Genomic DNA, 22,022 nt, shown 5'->3' with positions numbered 1-22,022 from the left:
ATTGTTTCATCATCATCGTTAGTGGGTGTTTGTGGGTATTTACTGTGTGCTTCCAGCACGGCGCTTAACCCGAGAGCCTGCTGAGGTCAGGGGAAGCAGGATGCCCAGAGCCGCTCTCTGGTCCCTTGTCGGGGTGCCCCCTCCCCTGCCTGAGGTCCCCCCGCTGCAGCCTCCCATTCCCCAAGCATGGCTGGGAGGGAGATGGCGTTGCCCCTGAAGCCCACGGTGGGTGGGGGCACCCCAATGGGGCTGCTCGGTGGTGGAGCTGTACTGTGAACCATGATGCAGTGACCCCAAAGATGCAGAGGGGGCTGCTACTGCCCACATGGGCAGGCTGGGGTGGGGAGCAGGGGTTCCTGTCCCAGCTTGCTTTCATGGCCACCTCATGTTGGGTTTAGGGGCCCAGGGTGCTGAGGCATGCTCCCCTCGCCTGCCCCTGTGGCCACCTGTGCAGGACGCAGATGGGATTCCCAGGGACAGTGTGAAGGGGCTGGCACCTCGGGCACTCGGGCAGGGATGCCTGCGGGCTCCCCACGGCGGAGGCTCGCTGTGACTCCTGTGTGCGGAGCCAGCACCCCAGTGTGCCCTCAACCTTTGGCGAGGCTGGGGTGTCCCAGCAGCCAAGCGGACGCATTCTATTTGGCGGAGGGGCCGTGAGTGCATCATTAGCAGCATAATCGGCTGTCGGGGCCTCCCCTGGGGGCCCCCACATCTTGTCAACAGGTGGAGGTGCCGGGCCCGCTGCCATTAGCGGCTAATGAGCAGGCGTGTCAGGACCTGGGAGAGCACCGCACGGGAGTGGGACTTAGAGCACAGGCGTGCTCCACACTGGGCACCTGGGCCCCACGCTGGGCATGCTCCCCGGGGCTTCCATGGAGTGGAGGGGACAGGGGGCACACTGGCCTCTTGGGAGAGGCAGCCAGAGCTTCTTCCAGGACTGATGGCACCCCGTCGGGAAACTATGTCACAGCACGACCTCACATCTGTCTCGCTCTCTCTCTCTTTAAAATACACTTATTTGTTTTTGTTGGAAAGGCAGACTTACAGAGAGGAAAGAAGGATCTCGCTGTGCTGGTTCACTCCCCAAGTGGCTGCAATGGCTAGAACTGAGCTGATCTGAAACCAGGAGCTGGGAACTTCCTCCAGGTCTTCCACCTGGGTACAGGGTCCCAAGGCTTTTCCAGGCCACAAGCAGGGAGCTGGATGGGAAGTGAAACAGCCGGGACACGAACTGGCATTCATAGAGGATGCTGGCACAGCAGACGAAGGGTTAGCCTGTGAGCCACGGCTGGCCTGTCTCATTCTCACTAAGTCACATCCCCCGCCCCAGCTCTCCTTGCTGGTCTGGGTCCCCATAGATGCTGAGCAGGAGTCATGGGGGTCACAGGAGTCATGAAGGTCACAGGGTTCATGGAGGTCATGGAGCTGTGGAGGTCATGCAGGTCACAGGAGTGGCGGGGGTTGCACTACCTGCCCCCAGCCCAGCCCAAGTCCTGCCTGCACACGGGTTGACCCTGCACACAGCAAAGTGTGGGAGCAAGAGCCGTGTGGGCCATGGCGTGCAGGCCTGGGAGCCGGACGTGGTACATCACAGAGCCCAGGCTGGCAAGGCCACACATGGGGTGGGCACCCTGACAGCCGCCAGTGGGACTTCAGCCTGGAAAGAGGCATCAGAGCTCGTGCCTGCGCGTGAGAGGAGCTCCGGGCGGCCCATAGACTGTTGCCTCCCCACGATGCGTCTGAGGACCTCGCCCTGTGTGCCCACGGCCTGCGCCAGCCCTGGAGGGGTCATGTCACAGAGTGGGTCAGCCAGAGGGTTCAGCCAGAAGGTTCGGCTGCAGTGGGGTCCAGCTACAGAGGAAGCTATACGGGCCTCCATGGAAGACACCATGCGGTGCCTGGTGTGTAGGCAGCTGTGGCGGGCAGCACCGTTGGGGCAGCTGCTCTGACACTGCCCCCGCCCCAGCAGGCCTCCTCCCTGTGCCGGCCCGTGCCTGGTGTCCACTGCCAGCTGCAACTACCGGCCCTCCCTGTGCATTCCTGTGGTGGGAGCTCCCCGTGTGTCCTCCCACAGCTCCGGGCGCCACCCTGCCTCCAGGTGAGGACGCTGAGCCCCAGTGGGCTGAGGGGTTAAAGTCAGGGTTAGTGGCGGTCACCTTGGGGTTTCCAAGTCACAGTGGGCAAGACCTCCCTGGACTTGGGACTTGGCAGTCCAGTGGGCATTAGAGGTGGAGCTGCCCCGAGGTGTAGAGGGCTAATTGTCTGCCTGGGACCCAGGACTGACCCTGACCCGGTCCCTGTGGAGTGGGGCAGGGGTTTAGTTGCCCTGTATGCATGGGAGTGGTAGTGAGGGGCACTGTTGGGGGGTAGTCTGGCTGGGGAGTGGTCCTGGGCAGAGGTGGGAGGACAGCATGGAGTCCCTGCTCAGGACTCGCCCCGCGGCACATCAGCTGACCTGGGCCCAGCGCTCATGGAAGTGTTGAGCCTCTGTCCAGGGAGAGGCGGGTGGGGGGCAGGAATGAGATCTGACCTCCTTCCCCAGCCCCCGAGGGACAGCTTCAGGGCACTGGGCTGGCTACTGCAGCCAGCACCCCCAGCTGTCCAGCCCCCACCCCCAAGGTTGTCCGGGAGTAAGGAGGGCGTGGTGGCCTGGCTGGTGCCAGCCAGACTGGGCTGTCAGACCCAGCCCCCTCGCGGCGGAAGGGGCGGGCCGTGGATGGCAGAGCCAGGCACCCTGCAGGTACCTGAAGGTGCTGCCAGGCACCGCTGGGGCCACAGGGTACAGGCCAGACGGGCTGCGCGTTAGCCTGAAGGGTCCAGGCATGGCCTGGACTGCAGCTCTCCTGCTGCTTCCACTCCTCAGCCTCAGTGAGTGGGGGTCCCCAGGGGTGCTGGAGAAGGGGAGGGCGGCCCAGGGGGCAGGCTAGGCGTGGCTTGTCTTCCTGTTCTTCCCCTGGAAACCCCCAGCCCTGCCCCTGAGCCCTCTGCCCTGTCCCTGCAGGGTGGGTGCTGTTCCTGGGGGCTCAGGCTGTGCAGACCCCTCAGGTAAGGGGGCAGATTCCGGAGTGGGGCTGGGCCCTGGAGGCAGCTGGACACGGGCTGGGACCTGGGTCTAGAACTGCTGGGCCCAGGTCCAGCCAGGCCTATGTCCCTAGGACCCCACACTCCTGGACCGAGTCTTGTCTGCCTCTGACATTGCCAGGTGGGTCAGGCTCCTGTAGCCCTAGGGGTGTGGCTCCAGGCCTTCCGTGCCCCCTGGGTGGGCCAGGTGCTGGCTGTGCAGCCCCCAGGCCTCAGATCTGACCTGTGGACTTGCGTTTCTCCACCTGCCTCCCTCCGGGTGGCCAGGTCTGCCCCTTGCAGGGTACTGTGGCTCCGGTCCTCTGTGCCACCTAGACCCCGGGCTGGGTAGGGGGTGACCCAGGTGCACAGTTCTGCCCCCTACTCTGGCCAGCCTCTTCCCAGGCCCCTCCTCTACCTCACATGCATGGCCCTGTCGGGTCTAAGCAAGGGGTATGTCCGGCAGCTGGCCATGGTCCTGAGGCAGAGGAATGCCACAGCTGTGCCAGGTCAGCCCAGGGGCCCGCTTCCAGGAGGACTGGCCAGCAGCCTTGCCACAGTTCTCCATGCACGCCTGCTGACCCCTGGGCCCAGCCCGCCCAGCACAGGTGACTGTGCTGCAACTGGTTCACTGGCCCCCGGAGCCCTGGGGTGATCCAGCAGGGGTGTGGGGACGGCCTGGGACCTGGATGGGGGACAACCACAGACACTTCTCCTTTAGGGATATCTGTGGGCACAAGCTGGGAGATGTGGGGGGGTGGGGATCCTGACCTGTCTCCTGGGGCAGTACCCGTTCTGGATGGGTATCCAGGCTTTTGGCAGCTGCGCTGACGCATCGCTGGACAGAGCTTGGAGTCCCCAAGGACGTGGACACCTTCCTGGACCTGCTGCATGTCCTTGACTTGGCCCTGTGTCCACTGTCCCATGGGATCATGGGTGCGGGCTGTGGCGGGTGGCAGTCTCCAGCAACCTCTGTCTGCAGCTCGACCATGGGCCCCGGGCCCCAAGCCTGTGCCAGCTTCCTGTCCCGCCTCGCCCAGGCCAACATGGACGTGCTCCTGAGCACGGCAGCCAAGAGGCAGCGGCTGCTGTCCGTGGCTCTAGCCTGCAGGGTAAGAGCTGGGCCAGCTGGACACGGGGTGAGGAGCCCCCGGAGGTGCTGGTGCCTGCGTGTTGCAGGCTGTGGGGGTCTTGGGTGAACGAGCTGACCTGTGGGGTCTGGGAAGCCTAGCTTGTGAGCTCCCTGGGTGCTTTGAGGCTGGCTTGGCCAAGCTGGTCCTGTCGAGGCTAGAGGCCTCCCGGGGGCCATGGACCATAGTAGCTGTGCAGGCGGAAGGTCCGGGACTAGTGCGGGCATCAGCCACAGTACCCCTGAGGGCTGGGGCTAGAGTTGGGTTCTTCACAGGAATCCCCGTCTTGGGGCAGCAGCACCTTGCCCCACCCACATGGTCTGTCTCCACGCTGGTTGTGCTGGGTGGTTCTGCTCGGGCTCCTCAGCAAGCCTGACCTGAAGCTCGGCAGGCCCTTCTCTGTACAGGGGGTCCTCGGGACCAGGCTGCATCCTGCCTTCCTGGGCCCAGACTGGAAGCAGGCTCAGCTGACCATGGTCCACCCCAGGCTCCGGCGAGACACGCAGAGTGAGGCCCAGGTCCACCACACCGGGCAGGGGTGGGCCCCAGGGTGGGGGATCACCCCAGGCCACGAAGGGGACCTGAGGCCCCGGGCGAGGAGGGAGAGGGGCGTGGCGGAGAGAAAACTGGCTCCTGGCCCGGCAGAGGCCGCCTGCCCCCCGGGACGGAAGCCTGCGGTAGTGGACGAAAATCTGTTCTTCTATGCCGACTGGGAGCTGGAAGTCTGCGTGGATGGGCGCCTGCTGGCCGCCCAGATGGACCGCGTGAACTCCATCCCCTTCACCTACCAGCAGCTAGACATCCTGAAACGCAGGCTGGACGAGGTGGGTGGCCAGAGCTGGGCATCCCCGTCCCTGTGTGGCCTTCATTGTCACTTCCTCTGCAGTCCTACCCACAGGGCTACCCTGAGTCCCTGACCAGGCGCTTGGGCCACTTCTTCCTTGCCATGAGCCTGGAGGACATCCACAAGTGGAACGTTACCTCGGTGGACACAGTGACGGCCCTGCTCCGAGCCAGCAGGGGTCGGAGGCTAGACGCTCAGGTGACTGCCGGCCAAGGCCTGTGCGTCTGGCACTGTGGCGGGCCGGTCGTGAGGCTGTGCAGGGCTGGGGCCGTGGGCTGTGCGTCTGGCACTGTCTCTGGCACCACAGTAGCCTCTCTTCTGCAGGTGGCTGCCCTGATCTTCCGCTACATGATGGGACGGAACTGGCTGGACCAGGAGGTCCTGGATGCGCTGGCTGGCTTCCGGCCCTTGTACCTGTGTGTGCTCAGCCCTGAACAACTGGTACACCTGCCGCCCAGCGCTGTGGAGTCAGTTGGACCCCAGGACCTGGACACCTGCAGCCCGCAGCAGCTGGCCGTCCTCTATCCGAAAGCCCTCTTGGCCTTTCGCAATGCCAGTGGGCCGGGGTACACTGAGAAGATCCAGTCCTTCCTGGGTGAGGGGTTGTGTCCCACCCTGCAGGGCGCTGGGGGATCACTGTGCTGGCGGTAGGGATGGTGTGCTGTGGGGTCTCCCACGTGGGGCACCTCTCCCCATGCCAGGTGGGGCCTCCACGGATGACCTGCGGGCTCTCATTTGGCGGAACGTGAGCGTGGACATAGCCACGTTCAGGAAGCTGCGTGTGGAGGCCCTGGTGGTAAGGGGGAGGGGCGGTAGGCGGGGCCTCGGGCGGTGGGCAGGGCCGGGACCTGACCGCTGCCCTGGCTGGTCCCCAGCCCCTGACCGTGGCTGAAGTGCAGAGCCTCTTGGGCCCACACGTGGTGGATCTCAAGTCCGAGGCGCACAGAAGCCCAGTGCGGGACTGGATCTGCCGGCAGCTACAGGAGGATCTGGACACGTTGCAGTTGGGGCTCCTCGGGGGTGTCCCCAGTGGCTACCTGCTCCTGGACCTCACTCTCCAAGGTGGGTGCAGGCGGCAGGGGCGGGCCTGGGGTGAGGGGAGGCCGTGGTCTGAGTCCCGCTCTCTACAGAGACCCACTCCGGGGCGCCACGCCTCTGTCCTGGACAGCTGCTGGCCACCATGGTGCCTCTGCTCCTGACCCTGCCCTCCCGCTGAGGACAGTGTCCTGGGCGCCCCAGAGCCCCGTGCGCCCTGCCCAGCCCTGCGGGGATGTGAGTTAAATAAACAGCGTCCTAAGCCTACAGCACTCATCAGCCCCTCCGGGACCTCTAGACACGGCATGGGTGGCACCCAAGGCTGGGCTTGACCAGACCCCCGAGGGTGCAGGTGGAGGGTGGCCACTCAGGCCTGGAGCAAAGACTGCGGTTAGAAAATCTTGACTTTATTCAGGGAGGGGGCACCACACCCCGATGCAGGCGTTCCTCTGGGCAGACTGTGGAAGCTGTGCTGTTCTGTAGACACCGAGCCACAGCAGCCACAGGAGGCCGGAGGGCAGGGCTGCAGCCAGCAGCAGACGCCCCACGCAGGCTCGCGGGCTGCCTGCGGGAGGGACGGGGCACAGCTTCAGCCCTGCGCTGGAAGCGACTCCCCACCTCCCAGAAGCTGGGGCCAGGAAACCCCAGAGCCCTGACTGCCGTGACAGTATGAGTGTCCACAGGGTGAGCCTGTACCCGAGGTGGGGGCCGCGATGTGGCTCCCCAGCAGGCCTGAGGAATGGTGCGTCGGGGAGGTGGTGTCAGGGAGCCCATAGGCTGTGCCTGTGGAGCCCTTGAGGCTGCTGGTGCCCAGGGCCAGGTCCAGCTTGTACAGTGCCGAACTGTTGAGGCTGCCAAGCCAGGAACGGATGGCCGGGTGGCTGCGGGCCTTCTGCAGGTCCCCCACGTTCTGCCCCAGCAGCGTGGTCACGTTGCTGACGCTGAGACTCTGTGAGGGGGGAGGGCAGCAGCACAGAGGGGTCTGCAGACCAGCCCCTCCCTCCCCTGCACTGCCCCACCCACCTGCAGCACGCTGGGGTTCAAGTTGGTGAAGGTGTCAATGTCCATGGACACATTGGCCTGAGCCAGGTGCTGCAGCTCCTCCACGGGGGCGCCTCCTAGAGGGCAGGGGTAAGGGGAGGGCCTGGGGCTCCTGGGGGACAGGGCGGAGTAGGGGAGGGGGCTCGGCTCACCGAGGTAGGGGCGCATGGAGTGGTAGTAGGCAGCGGTGGTGGTCCTCATGCTACCGAAGGCTTCACGGGCCTTGGCGAAGAGCAGGTTCTTGTGGCTCTGTGGGCAGCGAGACACGTCCAGGGCCCCGGCCAGCCTGGAGAAGGGTTCAGGGGCTGCACACTCCTGCCCCAGGCAGGACAGACCCTCCCCAGCCTCCACTCCCTGTGTGGCCCCTTGGGGGGTGGGGTTCCCAGCGACTTACCGGAGCTCTGAGGGCCGGATGGCCTGGATCTGCTGCGGGCTCATCCAGCACAGGCGAGAGCCCCCAATGGCCACCAGCAGGGCACCAGTGACCGTGCCGTTGTGGTCCAGGAACTTCTGCAGGACAGCCTGGGGGCAGGGTGGGGTCAGCAGGGCCTAGGCTGTCTGCCATCCACCCGCCCCGGCCAGGGCCCACACCTCAGTCTGATTTTCCAGGGCCACGTCAGAGGCTAGCAGGGCCAGCACTGTGGCCCCGGAAGTGATGTTCCATTGGCTGATCTCGGCCGCGGAGTAGAGGTAGACCAGTGAGGTGATGCTGCGCAGCTGGTCCTCGGGCACGCCCCCAGGGTAGACCTGGGCGGGCAGGCAGGGCGGGGTCAGGCCCTGTCCCGGCTCTGCGCTGCACCTCCCCCACCCCATAGACCTGGGTGCCGGGGTCAGTCCTGTGCAGGCCCTGCCCTGTGCCCCCTAGGCACCTGGGTGAGCTTGGTCTTGACGACTCGCTGGCACTCGGCGGGCAGGGGCTGCTGCAGCAGGGGGTCCAGGTGCGCCTTGAGCACCCCGCTGTCCAGGCAGGACTCTAGCTGCGTGCAGTTGTAGCGCACCAGGAAGAGGTCGTCCCGCAGTGTGGCTGCCGTGACCTTGCCGCCCACGCAGGTCCTCCCTGGGCAAGTGTGGCCAGTGAGGTGAGCAGCTCCTGCCTGGCTGCTGACCTTGCTGGCCCTCCCAGGAAGACGCTGGCCCAGGGCACCCCCATGTCCACGAGGCCACGCTGACCTGTGTCCCGCTTGGGCCTGGTGGAAACCAGCGTGGCCTTGGACTCCAGGAAGCTGGTGACAAAGCGCCTGGCCTCGCGCTGGCTGAGCTGGCCTTCCCGGCACATGGCTACCACACTGCGGAAGAAGTCCAGGCTGGCCGCCTGGCAAGCAGCTTGCTGGTATCGCTGAGGCCCCTGCCCCACAATGTCCTTGGACCAATGCTGGCTGCCGCACTCAGGCCTGCTCTCCACCCCAGGCACTGTCCTACCTCTGGCACCTGCATCCACAGGTGGGGGTTGATATAGGTGGCCAGGGGTCCCAACGCCTGCAACCCCTCCAGGTCCCAGGAGCCAGGAGGCCTGGGAGAAGGAATTGGGACCGTGTTGGAGTCCAGGGCAGCATCCCAGACCCCAGAGCCCACCTGCCCCCGCCCCAGTGACCGCTGGCACCCACAGGTTGCAGGGCTATGTGTCAGGGTCCTCACCCAAGGGAGGTGTTCCCAGCGGCCAGCAGGCTGTTGAGGGCGACCCTCTGGGCGGTGGTCAGCTGTGGGCAGTGGCCCAGGTTCTCGAGCACTTGGGAGTCTGCAGCTGCAATGCTGGACGCGTCCATGTCACACACTAGCACCCCAAGGACCTCCAGGTCTGAGGCGCTGAGCTGCAGGTGGGGTCCCCCCTGCAGGGGTGGCCGGTTAGCACTAGGGGAACCAGGCCTCACTGCCTGGCCTGACCCAGCCCAGCCCGGCCTGCAGAGGCACCTACCAGGCAGGCCCAGGCCGTGTGCTGTAGGGCAGCCCTCTGGTCAGGCAGGTTGGTCAGCAGCTCCATGTGCCCCTGGGTAGCACGGCTAGTGAAGGCCCGGCAGTCGGTGTCCCTTACCTGGTCCAGGCTGCAGGGGGGCCGGAGTGTCAGGGCCACACCCAGCCCGCTGCCCCCTCAGGCCTGCTGCCCTCGGGTGGCCCTGGTGTGAGGGCAAAGGGGGGTTGCTTACTTGTAGAAGAGCAGGAGGTCGGGGGGGTGGAGCTGGAAGTCACCCTGGAGATGCTGCTGGGCAGCCAGGTTGGCCAAACAGCTGAGCTGGGAGGGCAGTGGTCAGTTACTCCCTGTCCAGTCAGACTTGCCTTGGCAAAGCCTTGGGCCTCCAAATGGACCTGCCCAGCTCCCCCTGAGCTCCTCAGGCCAGGCACCCACAGCACCTACCCAGCCCCTCACAAGAGCCCCGAGCCCAGAGAACTCCCGGGGCGGGGGGAGGGCGGTGAGCACCGGGCACTGTGCTCCAGACATGGGGGGGCGGTCTGGCTGGCAGGCAGGGCAAGGTGGACACCACTGGCGACAAGGCTTGGGTATGGGCAGGTGGGCCAGACCGGCACGGGTGGGGCCTGCATGGCACTATGCCTGCTGCAAGGCCTACCTGCCAGGCCCTGAGGGCCACCTGCTGCGAGCTCAGGTTCCTGATGAAGGCCGAGAGCTGGTCCCGGGGCATTGGGCGGGCAGGTGGGCACCAGAAGGCCTGCAGGACTGAAGTGTTGGCCCTGGATGGCCGAGAGGTAGTCATGAGGGCCTGGGGCCAGCTCAGAGGCAGCCGCGCTCAGCAGGGGCAGGCAGCAGGCAGTGCCAGCCTATTTGGGACTGGCCACCTGATCAGTGCCCGTGCCTTTGGAGAGCTGCCTGCTGGGGCTAGGCTCTCAGCTGGGGTTGTTCAAGGCCCTGTGGGTCCAATTGCTGCTGCCCAGGGTGCAGCCTGCGTGACCTCAGCCCAGTCTGTGGACCCGGGCCCTGCCTGGCTGACCACCAACCCTAAGGAAGGAGATGAGGGCTCAGCAACAGAAAGTGCCCGGGCTAGCTGCCCTTCCTCTGTGGTGCCCCATCTTGGGCTGTGGGGAAACCCGAGGGTGCCAGGCTGGGCTGAGGTGTGGCCTCCTCCAGCACATCCGGCCCAGTTGCGGCTCCAGCCCCCAAGTGGTCACTGGTGCCCTGGGTGATGTGAGGTGGCCAGGTCCCCGGGAGGCCAGCACTCACCTGGCCCACAGGCCAACCTCACTGGCATCCTGGTCCTGGGAGAAGCCCCTGGGCTGGGGAGGTGCTCCTCGAGCTGCCAGGCATAACAGGAGGGCGAGGCCTGCGGTAGAGCGGGTTGGGGGCCTTGGCTGCGGCACACGCAGGAAGGTCCAGGGATCTGTGTGGGGCCAGCCCAGGACACCCAGCCAGTGTCTCCTGCAGGTGGGCGAGACCCGGTGTCTAGAGGCATCAACGCTTGTGGCGGAGGTGCTGGGTGCTGGCAGGCCTAACGGTACCCACATGATGGTGCATGGTGCCTGGCCCCTTCCCTCCATCCACAGCCTCCTGGCACTCGAGCCCACCAAAGGGGCTGACCCTCCCAAGTCCTGTCTGCAGTAGCCCACACTGCCCTTCTCTGGCCCTGGTCGCCCCTCCCGGCATGGTGAGTTCCTTGGGCAGGTGCCTGGTCCCACAACCTGGGGTGTGGGCAGAGGGCACCCCCTCTGTGGATGTCCTCACCGGCTCTGGGGCCCCTGGTTGTGCGGTGTGTGCTGGTCATCCTGGCTGAGGCAGCTGGGGAGGAGAGCAGGGAGAGGGGTGCAGGGATGTGCGAGGCACTAGCCTGAGCTCCAGCTGCAGCTGCGTCCCTGCCTTTGGGACCCAAAGCACAAGGTGTGTGGGGGGGGCCCGGTACTCCCTCTGCCCACCACGGGATGGGAGGAGCCCCTGCTCTCCTCATCATGGGACAGAGAGACCTGTGCTCTGTCACGGGGTGTGGGAACCCGGCTCTCCCTCCCCCAGCCATGTCTGGTGACGGGGCTGTTGGCAGGCTGCTGGGCCCTGCTGCTTCTTCCAGGACACTGGCCACCACCCTGCACCCTGACCCTCTGGAGGGGGCCCAGGAGAAGGTGGGAGTGGAGCCCGGGGCGGGGGGTGCCCACTCACCTGAGTTGAGCCCCTCCAGGCAGGTGCTCCTTAGCCCATCACCGGGACGTGGTCCCGAGATACCAGCCTGTCAGCCCGGGCAGGGGCAGGGCAGCGTCCCAGGTCCCTGTCTATACCCTTGCCAGGGCGAGGCAGGCACTGTGCTGGGCAGGGCCCGGGGCCTCGCTCAGCCCCTTGCCAGGGCCAGTGACTCCCGCCCCGCCTATGCAGTGACACCTGCCAGGCAGTCTCGCAGAGGAGGGGCCTGGCCCGTGACGCAGTCTCCCGGGGGCCCAGGGCCAGCAGACACCTGCTTCCCAGCCCCAGGGAGGGCGGCTGAGCTCACTGCTGGCAGACTGCCCGCACATACCCCTCCCAGCAGGGATCAGCCCTGGTGCGTGTTGCAGTCATGTGTGTGCGCGTTTCATCCACCAGTCCTGGCATGTGCCACAGTCATGTGTGTCTGATCTATCAGTCCTGGTGTGAGTTGCGGGCACGGTCACGCGTGTGTCTGTGTGTTTCAAACATGAGTCCTGGTGTGTGCCACGGTCACGTGTGTGTCTTCTCCCTGTGGAAGGCTCCCGTGGACCCCAGGAGGTGGCTCTCAGTGATGGCTGTGGCCAGGCAGGCACGTGTACAGACAGTGGAACACGATTTCTGCCTTGGTCCTTCCTGCTGCTGCCCCCACTGTGGGGGTGTTGAGACCTCAGCAGGGACCTGAAGCAGAAAAGTTCTCCCTGTCCTTGCCCCAAGTGGCCTCTTGTTCCCTTGCCATTCCTGATGCGGGGACTTCTGGCCCCCCAGAAGGGAAGGTGAGGGTGGTCCTGGGCCAGGCAGGGGTGAGGGGCTGCCACAGAGGGGTGCCCCGGCGACCAGCTGTGTGTCCACACCTCTGGCAGTGGCTGCTCATGCCCGGGGGAGGGGCTGTGTGTCCAGACACCTGACAGACATGGTTGTGGCCCCTTTGGGGCTGGTTCAGGAGCATTTATTCTGTGCAGCTCAGCTACAGTGGGGTGACACGGCCAGACCAGGGAGAAGGGCAGTAGACCCAAGGTTAGGGGATACCCGTGGCTGCAAGGGAGCAGGAGCCCCAGACAGCCCCCACAGGCCCAGCTCAGGGTCTGTGAGAGCTGCCCTGGGTAGCCCCCACAGGCCCAGCTTGGTGTCTGTGAGAGGAGCCTTGGTTAGAGTCCAGCAGGAGTGAAGGCACAAGGTTGGCCAGGCATGGTCCAAGGGTCCCAGCGAGACAGGGGCAGCAGGAGAGGAGCTGGCCAGGCTGTGGGCCGGGGGGCCTGAGCGGAGAAGGAACCCTGTGGGCCTGGGGCTCCAGCCAGGGAGTTGGCCAGCACCGCTGTGGGGGCACAGCTGCCTGGGGCTCAGCCGAGACAGCTTGGCTGGCTCCTGGCCTGGCCCTTGGTCCCGGGATGGCGGGACAAGGATACTGTCCTTGGCCCTGCAGGACCCTCCCCAGGCCTGGCTGCTGAGCTGACCAGCCTGCAGCTGCCCACAATGGGGATGGCTGAACGGGCCAGGCCTCGGCTGTGTGTGCATATCCCCGGCCCACGCCTCAGTGGCCAGGCTCCAGCGTCCACTCTGACAGCCACTGCAGGCAAGAGGCCCGTTGTGCCTCAGTCTCAGGGGACGTGGGGTGGGGTGGCAGGGGTCCACAGGTGTCCTTGTCAATGGGCTCGGGGTCAGGGGCGGCCCGCAGGGCCCTGACAAGTTGGTCCAGTGGCTGTAGCAGGGTGTGTGGGCTCCAGCAGGCATCCAGGGTAGGCAGGAAGGGGTCCGGCGTGCAGGCTTCCACGCGCTCGGCCCGGGTGGGGATGCGCAGGTAGAAGGCATGCAGCATCATGCGGAAGGGCTGGGCATCTCGGCCACCAGCCTGCCCGTAGGTCAGGTCGCCCACGACTGGGTGGCCCAGGGCGCTGCAGTGCACACGCAGCTGGTGCGTCCGGCCTGTGGATGGTGGGGGGCTCAGACAGGGACACGCCCCTGGCGGCTCACAGCACCCCAGGGGAGCCTGGAGGTGGAGGCGGTCTTGTGTCCCCTTCTGCCCTGCCCAGCACGTACCCGTCAGCGGCTTCAGCAGCACCTTGGACACGGGGTCTCCCGCATATGATCCGTGCTCCAGGAGTGCAAGCTCCGTGAGGCTCGGCTTGGGGTTCTCACAGCCTAGGGTGCAGCGGACAGGGGTAAGGCTCTGGGCCCCACTGGGGGCTGTTCCCACCCTGACCCCAGCCAAGAGCAGGGAAGCTAACCTTCAGTGCCTTCGATGCACATGGTGTGGGCACGGCCCTCCGTGGTGTTCTTGCCGATGGCGTGGCTGATGGTCACCTGGCTCTCCTGGACGTGTCCCCGCACCTGCCAGACACGGGGTCCTGTAGCTCAGTCAGCTGCCAGTGGCCCCCGGGGGGATCGCCATGCCCCACCCCGGGGACTCACCAGAGCCAGGTAGGCCTTGGTGACACGCCGCTCCTTGAAGCACCTGTAGGCACTGCCAGCTGCCGCCTTATTGAGGGCCACACACAGTGCCCCACTGGTGGAGAAGTCCAGCTGATGGCAGAACCTGCACGGGGGGAGAGAGGGGGGTATGCGGTTGGACGTGGCAGCGCTCTGCGGCCCCCTGTCCGAGCAGGTGTCCGCGCCCCCCGCGCCCCCGACCCCTGTCTGAGCAGGTGTCCGCGCCCCGGGACCTGAAGCCGTAGCAGGTGTCCGGGTCGGCCAGCTCCGGGAAGCGGTGCCGCAGCTGCTTCTGTAGGGTCAGCGTCTCCCGCCAGGTCTTGCTGTCGATGCGCAGGTCCCAGTGCTTGTTCACCACCAGGAAGTCTCTGCTCTGGTACACGACGCTCAGGTTGTCCACGCTGCCCGGCTCCATGGCGCGCGGCCCACGGCCGCTCGGAGCTTACCCCCGCACACCCCGGGCGGGCGCCCCTCACCCCTCACCCTCGGGGATGCCCGGCCCCCGACGCGGCACCCAGCAGCCCGGAGACCCCCGAGCAGCGCCCGGGCCCGGCGCACCGCCCGGACCGACGGCTGCGCCGGCCAATGGCAGGCGCCCGGGCAGACGCCGCTGCGACCACGGCGCCTGCGCACGCCACCGCACTTCCTCCCCGCCCCTGTCCCGCCTCTTGCCCCGGGCCGGCGGCAAGGAGGACCAATGGCGGCTGAGGACCGAGCCATGACTCGGTCCCGCCCCCAGGCGGCCGACCAATGGCGAGGGCCGCCGGCCGCTGATTGGCGACGGCGCGGGCGGTTTGGGACGCGCGGGCAGCATGGAGGACTACGGGCGGGAGCCGTGGGGCGCGGAGGACACCTTCCACAGCCGGTTCGCGGCCGAGCTGGAGGTGCTGGCCGAGCGGGAAGGTGGGCCGGCAGGGCCGGAGGCCTGCGGCGACCTGCTCTCCGGGGCGCCCGGCGCCAAGCGGCCCCGGCTGGAGCTGGCCCCCCGCCGCGTGCTGCGCCGGGCCCCGGTCCTGCAGGACTTCGTCTCCGTGACGTCCACCGACGGCCACCGGGCCTTCCTGGTGCTGCGAGCCGACCCCGCGGAGGGCCCGGTGCGTGCGGGGCGCGGGGCACCCCGGAGGGTGGAGGCGGGACGCCGGGCACCCCGCTGTGCGTGACCGCGCTCCCGCCTGCAGAGCCTCCTGCCCGACGTCCGGTGGCGAGGTGGCGGCCGGCTGGATCTGCTGGGGCTGCCCCTGTCCTCCCTCAAGGAGCAAGTCGACCACGAGGTGGGGTGCGGGCTGGGGCTGGGGTGCTTGTGGGGTGCTCGTGGGCCGGCCTGACCCCGACCCTGTCATCTCCAGCGGCGGCAGCGGGACGCCCTGCACAGGTAAGGACACCGGCTCCCTCCCGCGGGGCGCCCTCTGCTCTGGACGGGGCGCCTGACGGCTCTGGACCCCGTCCGCAGCCCCGGGCCCGCGGAGGAAGGCGCAGAGGCCCGGCCCGGGGCGGCCCCCGAGGAGCGGCCGGCCGAGCAGGACGCCCAGCACGACCTGTGGGTGGACGAGTTTGCGCCCCGCTGCTACCGGGAGCTGCTCAGTGACGACGTGAGACGCGGGGAAAGATGGGCTGCTGGGGGCCAGGGGTCAGTCATGGTGTCCCCACGCGGGCTGGGGGCCAGGGTCCTATCGGGGCATCCCCATGGGGCTGGGGGCCTGTCATGGTGTCCCCACACAGGTAAGCTGGGGCTTGGGTCCTGTCGGGACGTCCGCATGTGGGCGGGCTGGGGGCTTGGATCCTGTCGGGATGTGCCCAAGTGTGCCCGGAGGCTGCTGCAGGCCCCACATCCCTTCCTGCAGTTCACCAACCGCTGCCTCCTGAAGTGGCTGAGGCGGTGGGACCAGGTGGTGTTTGGTCACGAGAGACCGGCCCGGAAGCCCAGAGCTGGCGTGGAGCCTGGGCGTGGTGGCAAGGATGCTGCAGCCCCTGGCAAGTGGAAGAGCCATGAACAGGTGCTGGAGGAGCTGTTGGAGGCGGAGCTGGATGCCAGCCGGAGGCCACGGCACAAGGTGAGCTGGGGCACAGCTCAAGGCTGGGGGGCACAGGGCAGGGGCGGCGGGCAGCCGTGTCCTTCTCGGTCCCCTCTCTCTGTGCTGTAGGTGGCCCTGTTGTGTGGGCCCCCCGGGCTGGGCAAAACGACACTGGCCCACGTGATCGCGCGGCATGCCGGGTACTGCGTGGTGGAGGTGAACGCCAGGTGAACGAGGCAGGAGGCGATCCTGGCATGTTCCCGGGGGCAGAGGCCCGCAGGGTCACGGGCCCTGCTGAAGGGCTGGGCTCCTGCTGTTTGGCCACGGCCGCCCTGAGACCCAGCCCTGTGTCCCCAGTGATGACCGCAGTCCCGAGGCCTTGCGCGCGCGCATTGAGGCCGCCACACAGATGGAGTCGGTGCTGGGCGCCAGTGGGCAGCCCAACTGCTTGGTCATCGACGAGATCGATGGGGCGTCCACGGTAGGCTGTGGGGTGTCAGAGTGGGGGCAGGGTGGGCGTGGGCCTGGCTGACCGAGCCCTACCCGCAGGCGGCCGTGAACGTGCTGCTGGGCATACTGAACCACAAGGGCCCACAGGCAGCCTCCGCCGAGGGCCGGCAGCGTGGGGCCGAGCGGGGCCTTCTGCTTAGGCCTGTCATCTGCATCTGCAATGACCTGTGAGTGGCCTGGGCTCCCCTCCCCTCCTCTGCTCTCCCTGTGCCCCAGGTCTATACTGGAGTGCCCCCTGGGCCGGCTGGGCGGGCTGGGCTCCTCTCCCCTCCCCTCCTCTCCCCTCCTTTCCCCTCCCCTCTCCTCCCCTCCCCTCCCTTCCCCTCCTCTCCTCTGTCCTCCCTGTGTCCCAGGTTTGCACTGGAATGACCCCTGGGTGGACTGGGCTGGCCTTCTAGGTCTCTCTCCCCACTGCCCCCACAGGTTCGCCCCCGCCCTGCGGCAGCTGAAGCAGCAGGCCTTGGTGCTCCATCTGCCCCCGACCCTACCCAGCAGGCTTGTGCAGCGGCTGCAGGAGGTGAGTGGGCGCAGCCTGGTGGGGCGAGGCCACCTGGGCTCAGACCCTCAGCTGGTTGGGGTTGGTGACTATGCCGAGGGGTTGATTCATGATGAGGACCTGGGTCGGTCCACAGGGAGGCAGGAGGCAGCCTGTCACCTGTCGCAGGCAGCGCCTCCCCCAGAGGCGTGTGAAGCCCAGGACGGGGCCTGGGATGGGGGCTCAGCACTCCTGTTCCCCCCAGATCTGCCTGAGGCAGGGCATGCGGGCTGACCCGGGTGCGCTGGCTGCACTCTGTGAGAAAACGGACAACGACATTCGCGCTTGTATCAACACGCTGCAGGTGTCAGGCGCTGACTGGGGCGGGGGCTGCGAGGGTCCGGGTGCAGGTGTCAGATGGCTGGCTGGGGCGGGGGCTGCGAGGGTTGGGGTGCAGCCTCTCACCCTCCACCTCATACCTAGTTCCTGCATGGCCGGGGCCGGCGGGAGCTGAGTGTGCGTGCGGTGCAGGCCACGCACGTCGGCCTCAAGGACCAGCGCAAGGGCCTCTTCGCTGTGTGGCAGGAGGTCTTCCAGCTGCCCCGCCCCAACAGGTGGGTGCTAGGGGGCAAGTGGTTGGGCCCCAGGGTAGGTCCTCGGCTTGGGGTTTTTCAGGGTCAGGGTGGGGACGCCCACACAGAGTGCATGTCTCCTGCAGGCGACAGGCGAGCCAGGACCCCTCCTTGCCTGCTCTGGGGCTCCTGCCCGGGGATGGGGACTCGGGCTCCCTGGCCTCGCAGCGCTTCTACCATGTCCTGCACGTGGCCAGCTCTGCAGGCGAGCACGAGAAGGTGGTCCAGGTACTGCAGGCTGCGCTGGGCTGGGCCACGTGGCTGGGGACAGGCTGTGGGGGAGGGACGCGATGGTCCTGTAGCCTGGAGGAGCTGGCTGGCCAGCATGGAGTGGAACAGCTGGCAGGGGGCCCCCACCCTGCTGAACCCGGCTGAGTAGACCCCAACCGTAAGCAGCTTTGGTTTAGCCTTGGGATCGCTTGCACCCAGAGGTCCAGGTGTGTAGACGCGGCAGGGAGAGCCAGGAGGGCGGGCGGGGCTTCTGTAGCCTGCAGTGGGAGCGCTCAGGGTGGCCTCTGGATGCTATGCGTGTGTGCACACGTGGGTACATTCTGACTCTGGATGCTGCGTGTGTGTGGGTGGGGGCTCAGACCTGTGCATTGCCCGCCTCACAGGGCCTGTTTGACAACTTCTTGCGCCTGCGCCTGCGTGATTCCAGCCTGGGCACCGTGTGCGCGGCCCTGGACTGGCTGGCCTTCGACGACCTGCTGGGGTGTGCTGCCCACCACAGCCAGAGCTTCCAGTTGCTGCGATACCCGCCCTTCCTGCCCGTGGCCTTCCACCTGCTGCTGGCCTGCAGCCACGTGCCCCGCATCGTCTTCCCCAGCAGCCAGCAGGAGGTGTGCCCGTCATGGGGGTTGGGGGAGCGTCTGCTGGGGCGGGAGGACAGGGCAAGACCAGCTCGCTCTCTGCCCTAGGCTCAGGTCCGGACCACCCAGATGAAGAACCTGATGCAGGCGCTGGTGTGTGGCATCGCCCCTGCCCCCCGCAGCCGGGCAGCACCCCAGGCCCTGCTCCTGGACGCCCTGTGCCTGCTGCTGGACATCCTGACCCCCAGGCTGCGGCCCGTGAGTGCCTGTGCCGGCGGGGGGGCGGCCAGGTGGGCTCTGCGGTCGGGACTTAGGCTGTCACCACACTGCAGGTGAGCACGCAGCTCTACAGTGCGCGGGAGAAGCAGCAGCTGGCCAGCCTGGTGGGCACCATGCTGGCCTACAGCCTCACCTACCGCCAGCAGCGCATGCCCGACGGCCAGTATGTCTACCGGCTGGAGCCGTGAGTGCCAGGGGCGTGCCCTGCCTACGCTGGGATGACTGTGGGGGGCTCTGTCTGGGCACCAGAGTCAGGGAGCTCTCTTGGGCCGCTAGGCCGAGGTGGGCTCCGTCAGGGTGCTAGGCTGGCTCGTGCTGCCCGGCAGGAATGTGGAAGAGCTGTGCCGCTTCCCAGAGCTGCCGGCCCGCAAGCCCCTTACCTACCAGGCGAAGCAGCTCATCGCGCGGGAGGTGGAGCTGGAGAAGCTGCGACGGGCAGAAGTGGCCCGTGTGGGGAAGGGCAACCAGGTGAGCCGGTGTGGGCAGGGGCGGGGGGTCCTGCCCACTGGACAGCCCTCACCCGCAGCCTCTCCCTGCAGGTGAACGGGGGTCCCCCGGCACCGGGGGAGAGCAGGGTGCAGTCCCCTGCCCCTCGAGCCCTCCACAACCATGAGCAGCGGCTGGCGCACCTGGGCAGGGCTGTCCCCGAGGAGCAGGTATGGCCGGGGTCCCCCAGGAAGGGCCGGGAGGGGGCATGGGCGCATCCCCCAGCTCCTGGTCCTGGTTCCTCAGCCTGAGCGGGACTTCTTCGGACGTGTGGTGGTCAGGAGAGTGGCAGCCCCGAGGGCAGGTGTGTTGGGGGTGGGGCTGGGGCAACCCTGTGTCGGGTGGTGGGGGCACTGGAGCAAGGCCAGTGATAACTGCGTGTCGCCATGGCCCCACAGATGACCACGCGGCCTGCGACAAGGACTCAGCGGAGTGGCGCATGGGCACGGCCGTGGGCAGGAGCCAGGTCTGGTTCCGCTTCAATGAGGGTGTGTCCAATGCTGTGCGGCGCAGCCTGCACATCCGGGACCTGCTGTAGTGGGCCCCCCACTCCCCACCCCAGGAGAAAACGGACTCACGCAGGGCTGGAAAGTGTTTATAAACGCCTCGCCAGCAGTCTGCCTCGCTGTCCTGGTGCGCGCCCGTGCGTCCGCCCTGCGCTCACAGGATGGCGCACTTGCCCTTTTCCACCCACGGGTTGTTCTTCATGAGGTCGGGGTTCAGGAAAGGGTCCTTGGGAACTCCGTCTTCGATCCACTTGAGGAGCCTGTGAGCCGGCGGGCAGGGTCAGCAGGCATGCGCTTTCACCTGCCTGCCCGCCCTAGGTGCACGCAAACGAGATGCAAAGAGGCCGGGACTCACTCGGGGATGGTCCTGGAGGACATCTCGCGCTTGAAAGCCAGCTGGTGTTTGAGGCTCTCCACCTCCTTCTTCATCTGGGGCACGTCCCACTCCTCCATGGCGTCAGGGGCTTCCGCGGCGGCCAGCCTGTGGCTGCGGGGCAACAGCAGCGGCTGCAGAGCCTCCGGAGGCACCCCTTCGGCCATCCCCGGGGTGCCGCAGGGAGGCCAGGCTGCTGCCTTGCCCCTGGGGGCTAAGCAGGGCCACGGCCACCGGGGGCTCCAGCAGGGGCTCCCACCGACACCTCCAGGTTGTGAGGGTTCCACCCCTCAGCCAGTGGCCCCACTGGGCCAGGAAGATTTGGCTGCAATTTGCATCCTGGGAGGGATGGAGGTGGGGCTGGTGATGGTGCCTCTGGGGGCCTGGGCAGCCCAGGACTTGCTGGGGGTGGCTACCCCACCGGGGCAGCTGGGCCCCTCCGGGAGACAGGGAAGCCCTGCAGCGGGGGTGGGGGTGGGGGGGGTGGAATGTGTGTGTTGAGGGGACAGGCAGCACGCGGAGGGGACTCGCATTCCCCCCTCCTCACTCCCAGCACATCTGTAAGCAGGACCCTCACCGCCCGGTTCCAGCCTCCTGCTGCAGCCAGCCCAGCCGTGCGCCCTGCCGGCCCCTGAGGCTCGGAGCTCGGCGGGCGCTGCGCAGTGCTGGGGTGTCAATCCCAGCACATTCAGGGCAGTAGCGCACCCCCCCAGGAATCGGGGGTCAGCCCCGTGGCCTGAGCTGGGTGGGAGAGCCCTGCGGTCTCCAGACCTCCTGGGTCACTTACCTTGGAAGGTGACTGCAAGGGTGAAGTGATGGCAAGGGCTGGGTGCTGTGTACTGAGCCTGGCCTGGTGAGGCAGGCAGAGTCCTGGCAGGTGCCCCGCCCACTCCTGCCACTGGGCGCCCTGGCACCGCCCCAGGGCTGGGCATGCTGCCAGTCCCCAGTGGAACCTGCAGGCGAGGGCTGCCTGGTGCAGTGGGCTCCTACTCTGGGCCGGGCCTCAGCTGGGGTGGGCAGCAGCTTGCGGTGAATTTGCCATCAGCTGGGACAGGTCAGGTACCTCTTGCCCTCTGTGGCCTCTGTCATCTGTAGGTCAGGGCAGGTCCTCGGTGCCTGTGGGCTGGTCTGCCCCTGTCCTGGCCTCACCCTTCACTCACTGGCCAATGGTTGGGAGGGCAGGGGGGGTGGCAGTGACCCGCCAACCTGGGCACACTGGGACTGGTCTGCAAAGGCCGAGGGGTGGCTGAGGTTCCCACCCTGTGCCCTCATATGAGCTCCCTGGGGTGCTCTGGCCCACAGTTGGGACCCAGGCGTCTGCTTGCGCCTGCTCACCCCGGCCCCTCCCTCCTGCCCATGGGGCCACTCAGCTGACACACGTGGGCTCCGTCTCCTGGCTGTGGGGCTCCAGCTGGCAACAGGTGCCTCAGGTGGCAGAGCCCAGCTCCTGAAGGATCCCCCCACAGACTGAGCTGTCCTGGATGCACACCCCGCCCCACCTCAGGAACCCAGTCCTATGTGGGAGTGGCTGGTGCTGCCGCAGTGCACAAGCCCCTTGCGAGCCAGCAAGTGGGACGCCTGTGCCCAGGGTCGTGGTGCATGCATGCACAGCTGGGCCAGGACGTGCCTGCAGAACTGGGGCGCATCAGGCAAATGAAGGATTATTTTTACTATGGATTTAGGGGGTGGGAGCTTAAGGCACTGGTGCCCGCAGTCTCAGGGGCAGATGGCTGCCCCTCCTGGCAGGGTTGGGGTGGACACATGTCTGGGCATAGATGCTGAGATCTGGGTCGAGGGCTGTATCAGCCAGCTGCCCAGGGCTCTGCCTTGGGTACAGAGAATACTGCTTGGGGTGGGGGTCCTGGGTCCCCAGGATTGGGAGGGGGCCCACTGGAGACTCCAGGCTGTCCTCCTGTCTGCAGCCCCTCGGGACAGCTTGGGGCTGGGGCTTCTGCCTGGAGTCCTGAGGGCTGCAGTGTCCTCTCCAGCACGGCTGGTCTGCGGGAGTCCTTGGGGGGCTTCAGGCCCTGCCTGGCACTGCCCCCACCCCGGGGCGGGGCGACCTGCTGGGCCTCTGTCCTGCTGTTGGCCTGTCATTCACGGCCACATGGCGGGCTCAGAAGTGGGTCTGGGGTTGCCCCGGGTGGGCAGTGTCCACTGTTCTCAGGCTGGTCCCTCAGGGGCAGCCCTGGTGGGTGTGGGGGCTCCCAGCCCAGCCTTGGCGAGAAGCTGGAATGAGGCCTCCTTTTGTGGGTGCCCAGGGCTGCAGCCGAGACCAGGAGGGAGGAGAGTTCC

General features: G+C 67.1%; 5 protein-coding genes across 6 annotated transcripts; 2 read left to right on the top strand and 3 right to left on the bottom strand.

Moving 5' to 3' along the window:
* The first annotated feature begins 2,807 nt into the window (after window positions 1–2,807).
* On the top strand, window positions 2,808–6,272 carry LOC121152067 (mesothelin-like). Its single transcript, XM_040973993.1, is given in 13 exon segments — window positions 2,808–2,868; window positions 3,002–3,045; window positions 3,156–3,202; window positions 4,043–4,172; window positions 4,240–4,407; window positions 4,486–4,539; window positions 4,541–4,697; window positions 4,836–5,014; window positions 5,077–5,232; window positions 5,359–5,629; window positions 5,736–5,830; window positions 5,910–6,096; window positions 6,165–6,272. Coding segments are annotated over 13 exon segments (1,620 nt in total). The 5' UTR covers window positions 2,808–2,822; the 3' UTR covers window positions 6,251–6,272.
* A 188-nt stretch (window positions 6,273–6,460) lies between these two features.
* Window positions 6,461–12,092, bottom strand: LOC121151911 (mesothelin-like protein). The gene is made up of 16 exons (XM_040973763.1): window positions 12,073–12,092; window positions 10,778–10,831; window positions 10,280–10,474; window positions 9,672–9,792; window positions 9,252–9,337; window positions 9,023–9,149; window positions 8,746–8,936; window positions 8,530–8,620; window positions 8,281–8,422; window positions 7,980–8,167; window positions 7,702–7,857; window positions 7,505–7,632; window positions 7,263–7,396; window positions 7,093–7,187; window positions 6,766–7,018; window positions 6,461–6,546 (listed from the first exon to the last, which is right to left on the bottom strand). Exons 1-16 carry the CDS (start codon window positions 12,090–12,092, stop codon window positions 6,461–6,463), a joined length of 2,067 nt encoding a protein of 688 aa, XP_040829697.1.
* Window positions 12,093–12,135: 43 nt separating this feature from the next.
* RPUSD1 (RNA pseudouridine synthase domain containing 1) lies at window positions 12,136–14,226 on the bottom strand. Of its 2 annotated transcripts, none has more exons than XM_040973991.1 (5): window positions 13,879–14,226; window positions 13,628–13,751; window positions 13,444–13,546; window positions 13,256–13,357; window positions 12,136–13,141 (listed from the first exon to the last, which is right to left on the bottom strand). In XM_040973991.1, the coding sequence occupies exons 1-5, from the start codon at window positions 14,058–14,060 to the stop codon at window positions 12,750–12,752; spliced, it is 903 nt and encodes a 300-aa protein (XP_040829925.1). In that variant the 5' UTR covers window positions 14,061–14,226; the 3' UTR covers window positions 12,136–12,749. The 2 variants fall into 2 exon arrangements, with proteins under 2 accessions (XP_040829925.1, XP_040829926.1); XM_040973992.1 differs by having other exon boundaries at window positions 13,927–14,226.
* Window positions 14,227–14,453: 227 nt separating this feature from the next.
* CHTF18 (chromosome transmission fidelity factor 18) lies at window positions 14,454–19,462 on the top strand. Its single transcript, XM_040973606.1, has 19 exons — window positions 14,454–14,739; window positions 14,824–14,916; window positions 14,992–15,017; window positions 15,096–15,234; window positions 15,487–15,696; window positions 15,787–15,884; window positions 16,015–16,138; window positions 16,207–16,334; window positions 16,591–16,684; window positions 16,908–17,006; window positions 17,126–17,256; window positions 17,361–17,502; window positions 17,889–18,113; window positions 18,192–18,341; window positions 18,416–18,546; window positions 18,689–18,830; window positions 18,902–19,018; window positions 19,095–19,152; window positions 19,247–19,462. The coding sequence occupies exons 1-19, from the start codon at window positions 14,458–14,460 to the stop codon at window positions 19,384–19,386; spliced, it is 2,529 nt and encodes an 842-aa protein (XP_040829540.1). The 5' UTR covers window positions 14,454–14,457; the 3' UTR covers window positions 19,387–19,462.
* GNG13 (G protein subunit gamma 13) lies at window positions 19,429–19,837 on the bottom strand. Its single transcript, XM_040973607.1, has 2 exons — window positions 19,710–19,837; window positions 19,429–19,614 (listed from the first exon to the last, which is right to left on the bottom strand). The coding sequence occupies exons 1-2, from the start codon at window positions 19,805–19,807 to the stop codon at window positions 19,509–19,511; spliced, it is 204 nt and encodes a 67-aa protein (XP_040829541.1). The 5' UTR covers window positions 19,808–19,837; the 3' UTR covers window positions 19,429–19,508.
* Window positions 19,838–22,022: the final 2,185 nt, after the last annotated feature.

This window comes from Ochotona curzoniae, unplaced genomic scaffold, assembly GCF_017591425.1.
Source record: "Ochotona curzoniae isolate NIBS_2020 unplaced genomic scaffold, NIBS_Ocur_1.0 contig_2321, whole genome shotgun sequence".
Lineage (NCBI taxonomy): Eukaryota > Metazoa > Chordata > Mammalia > Lagomorpha > Ochotonidae > Ochotona > Ochotona curzoniae.
This window is presented reverse-complemented; position numbering and strand designations above follow the sequence as displayed.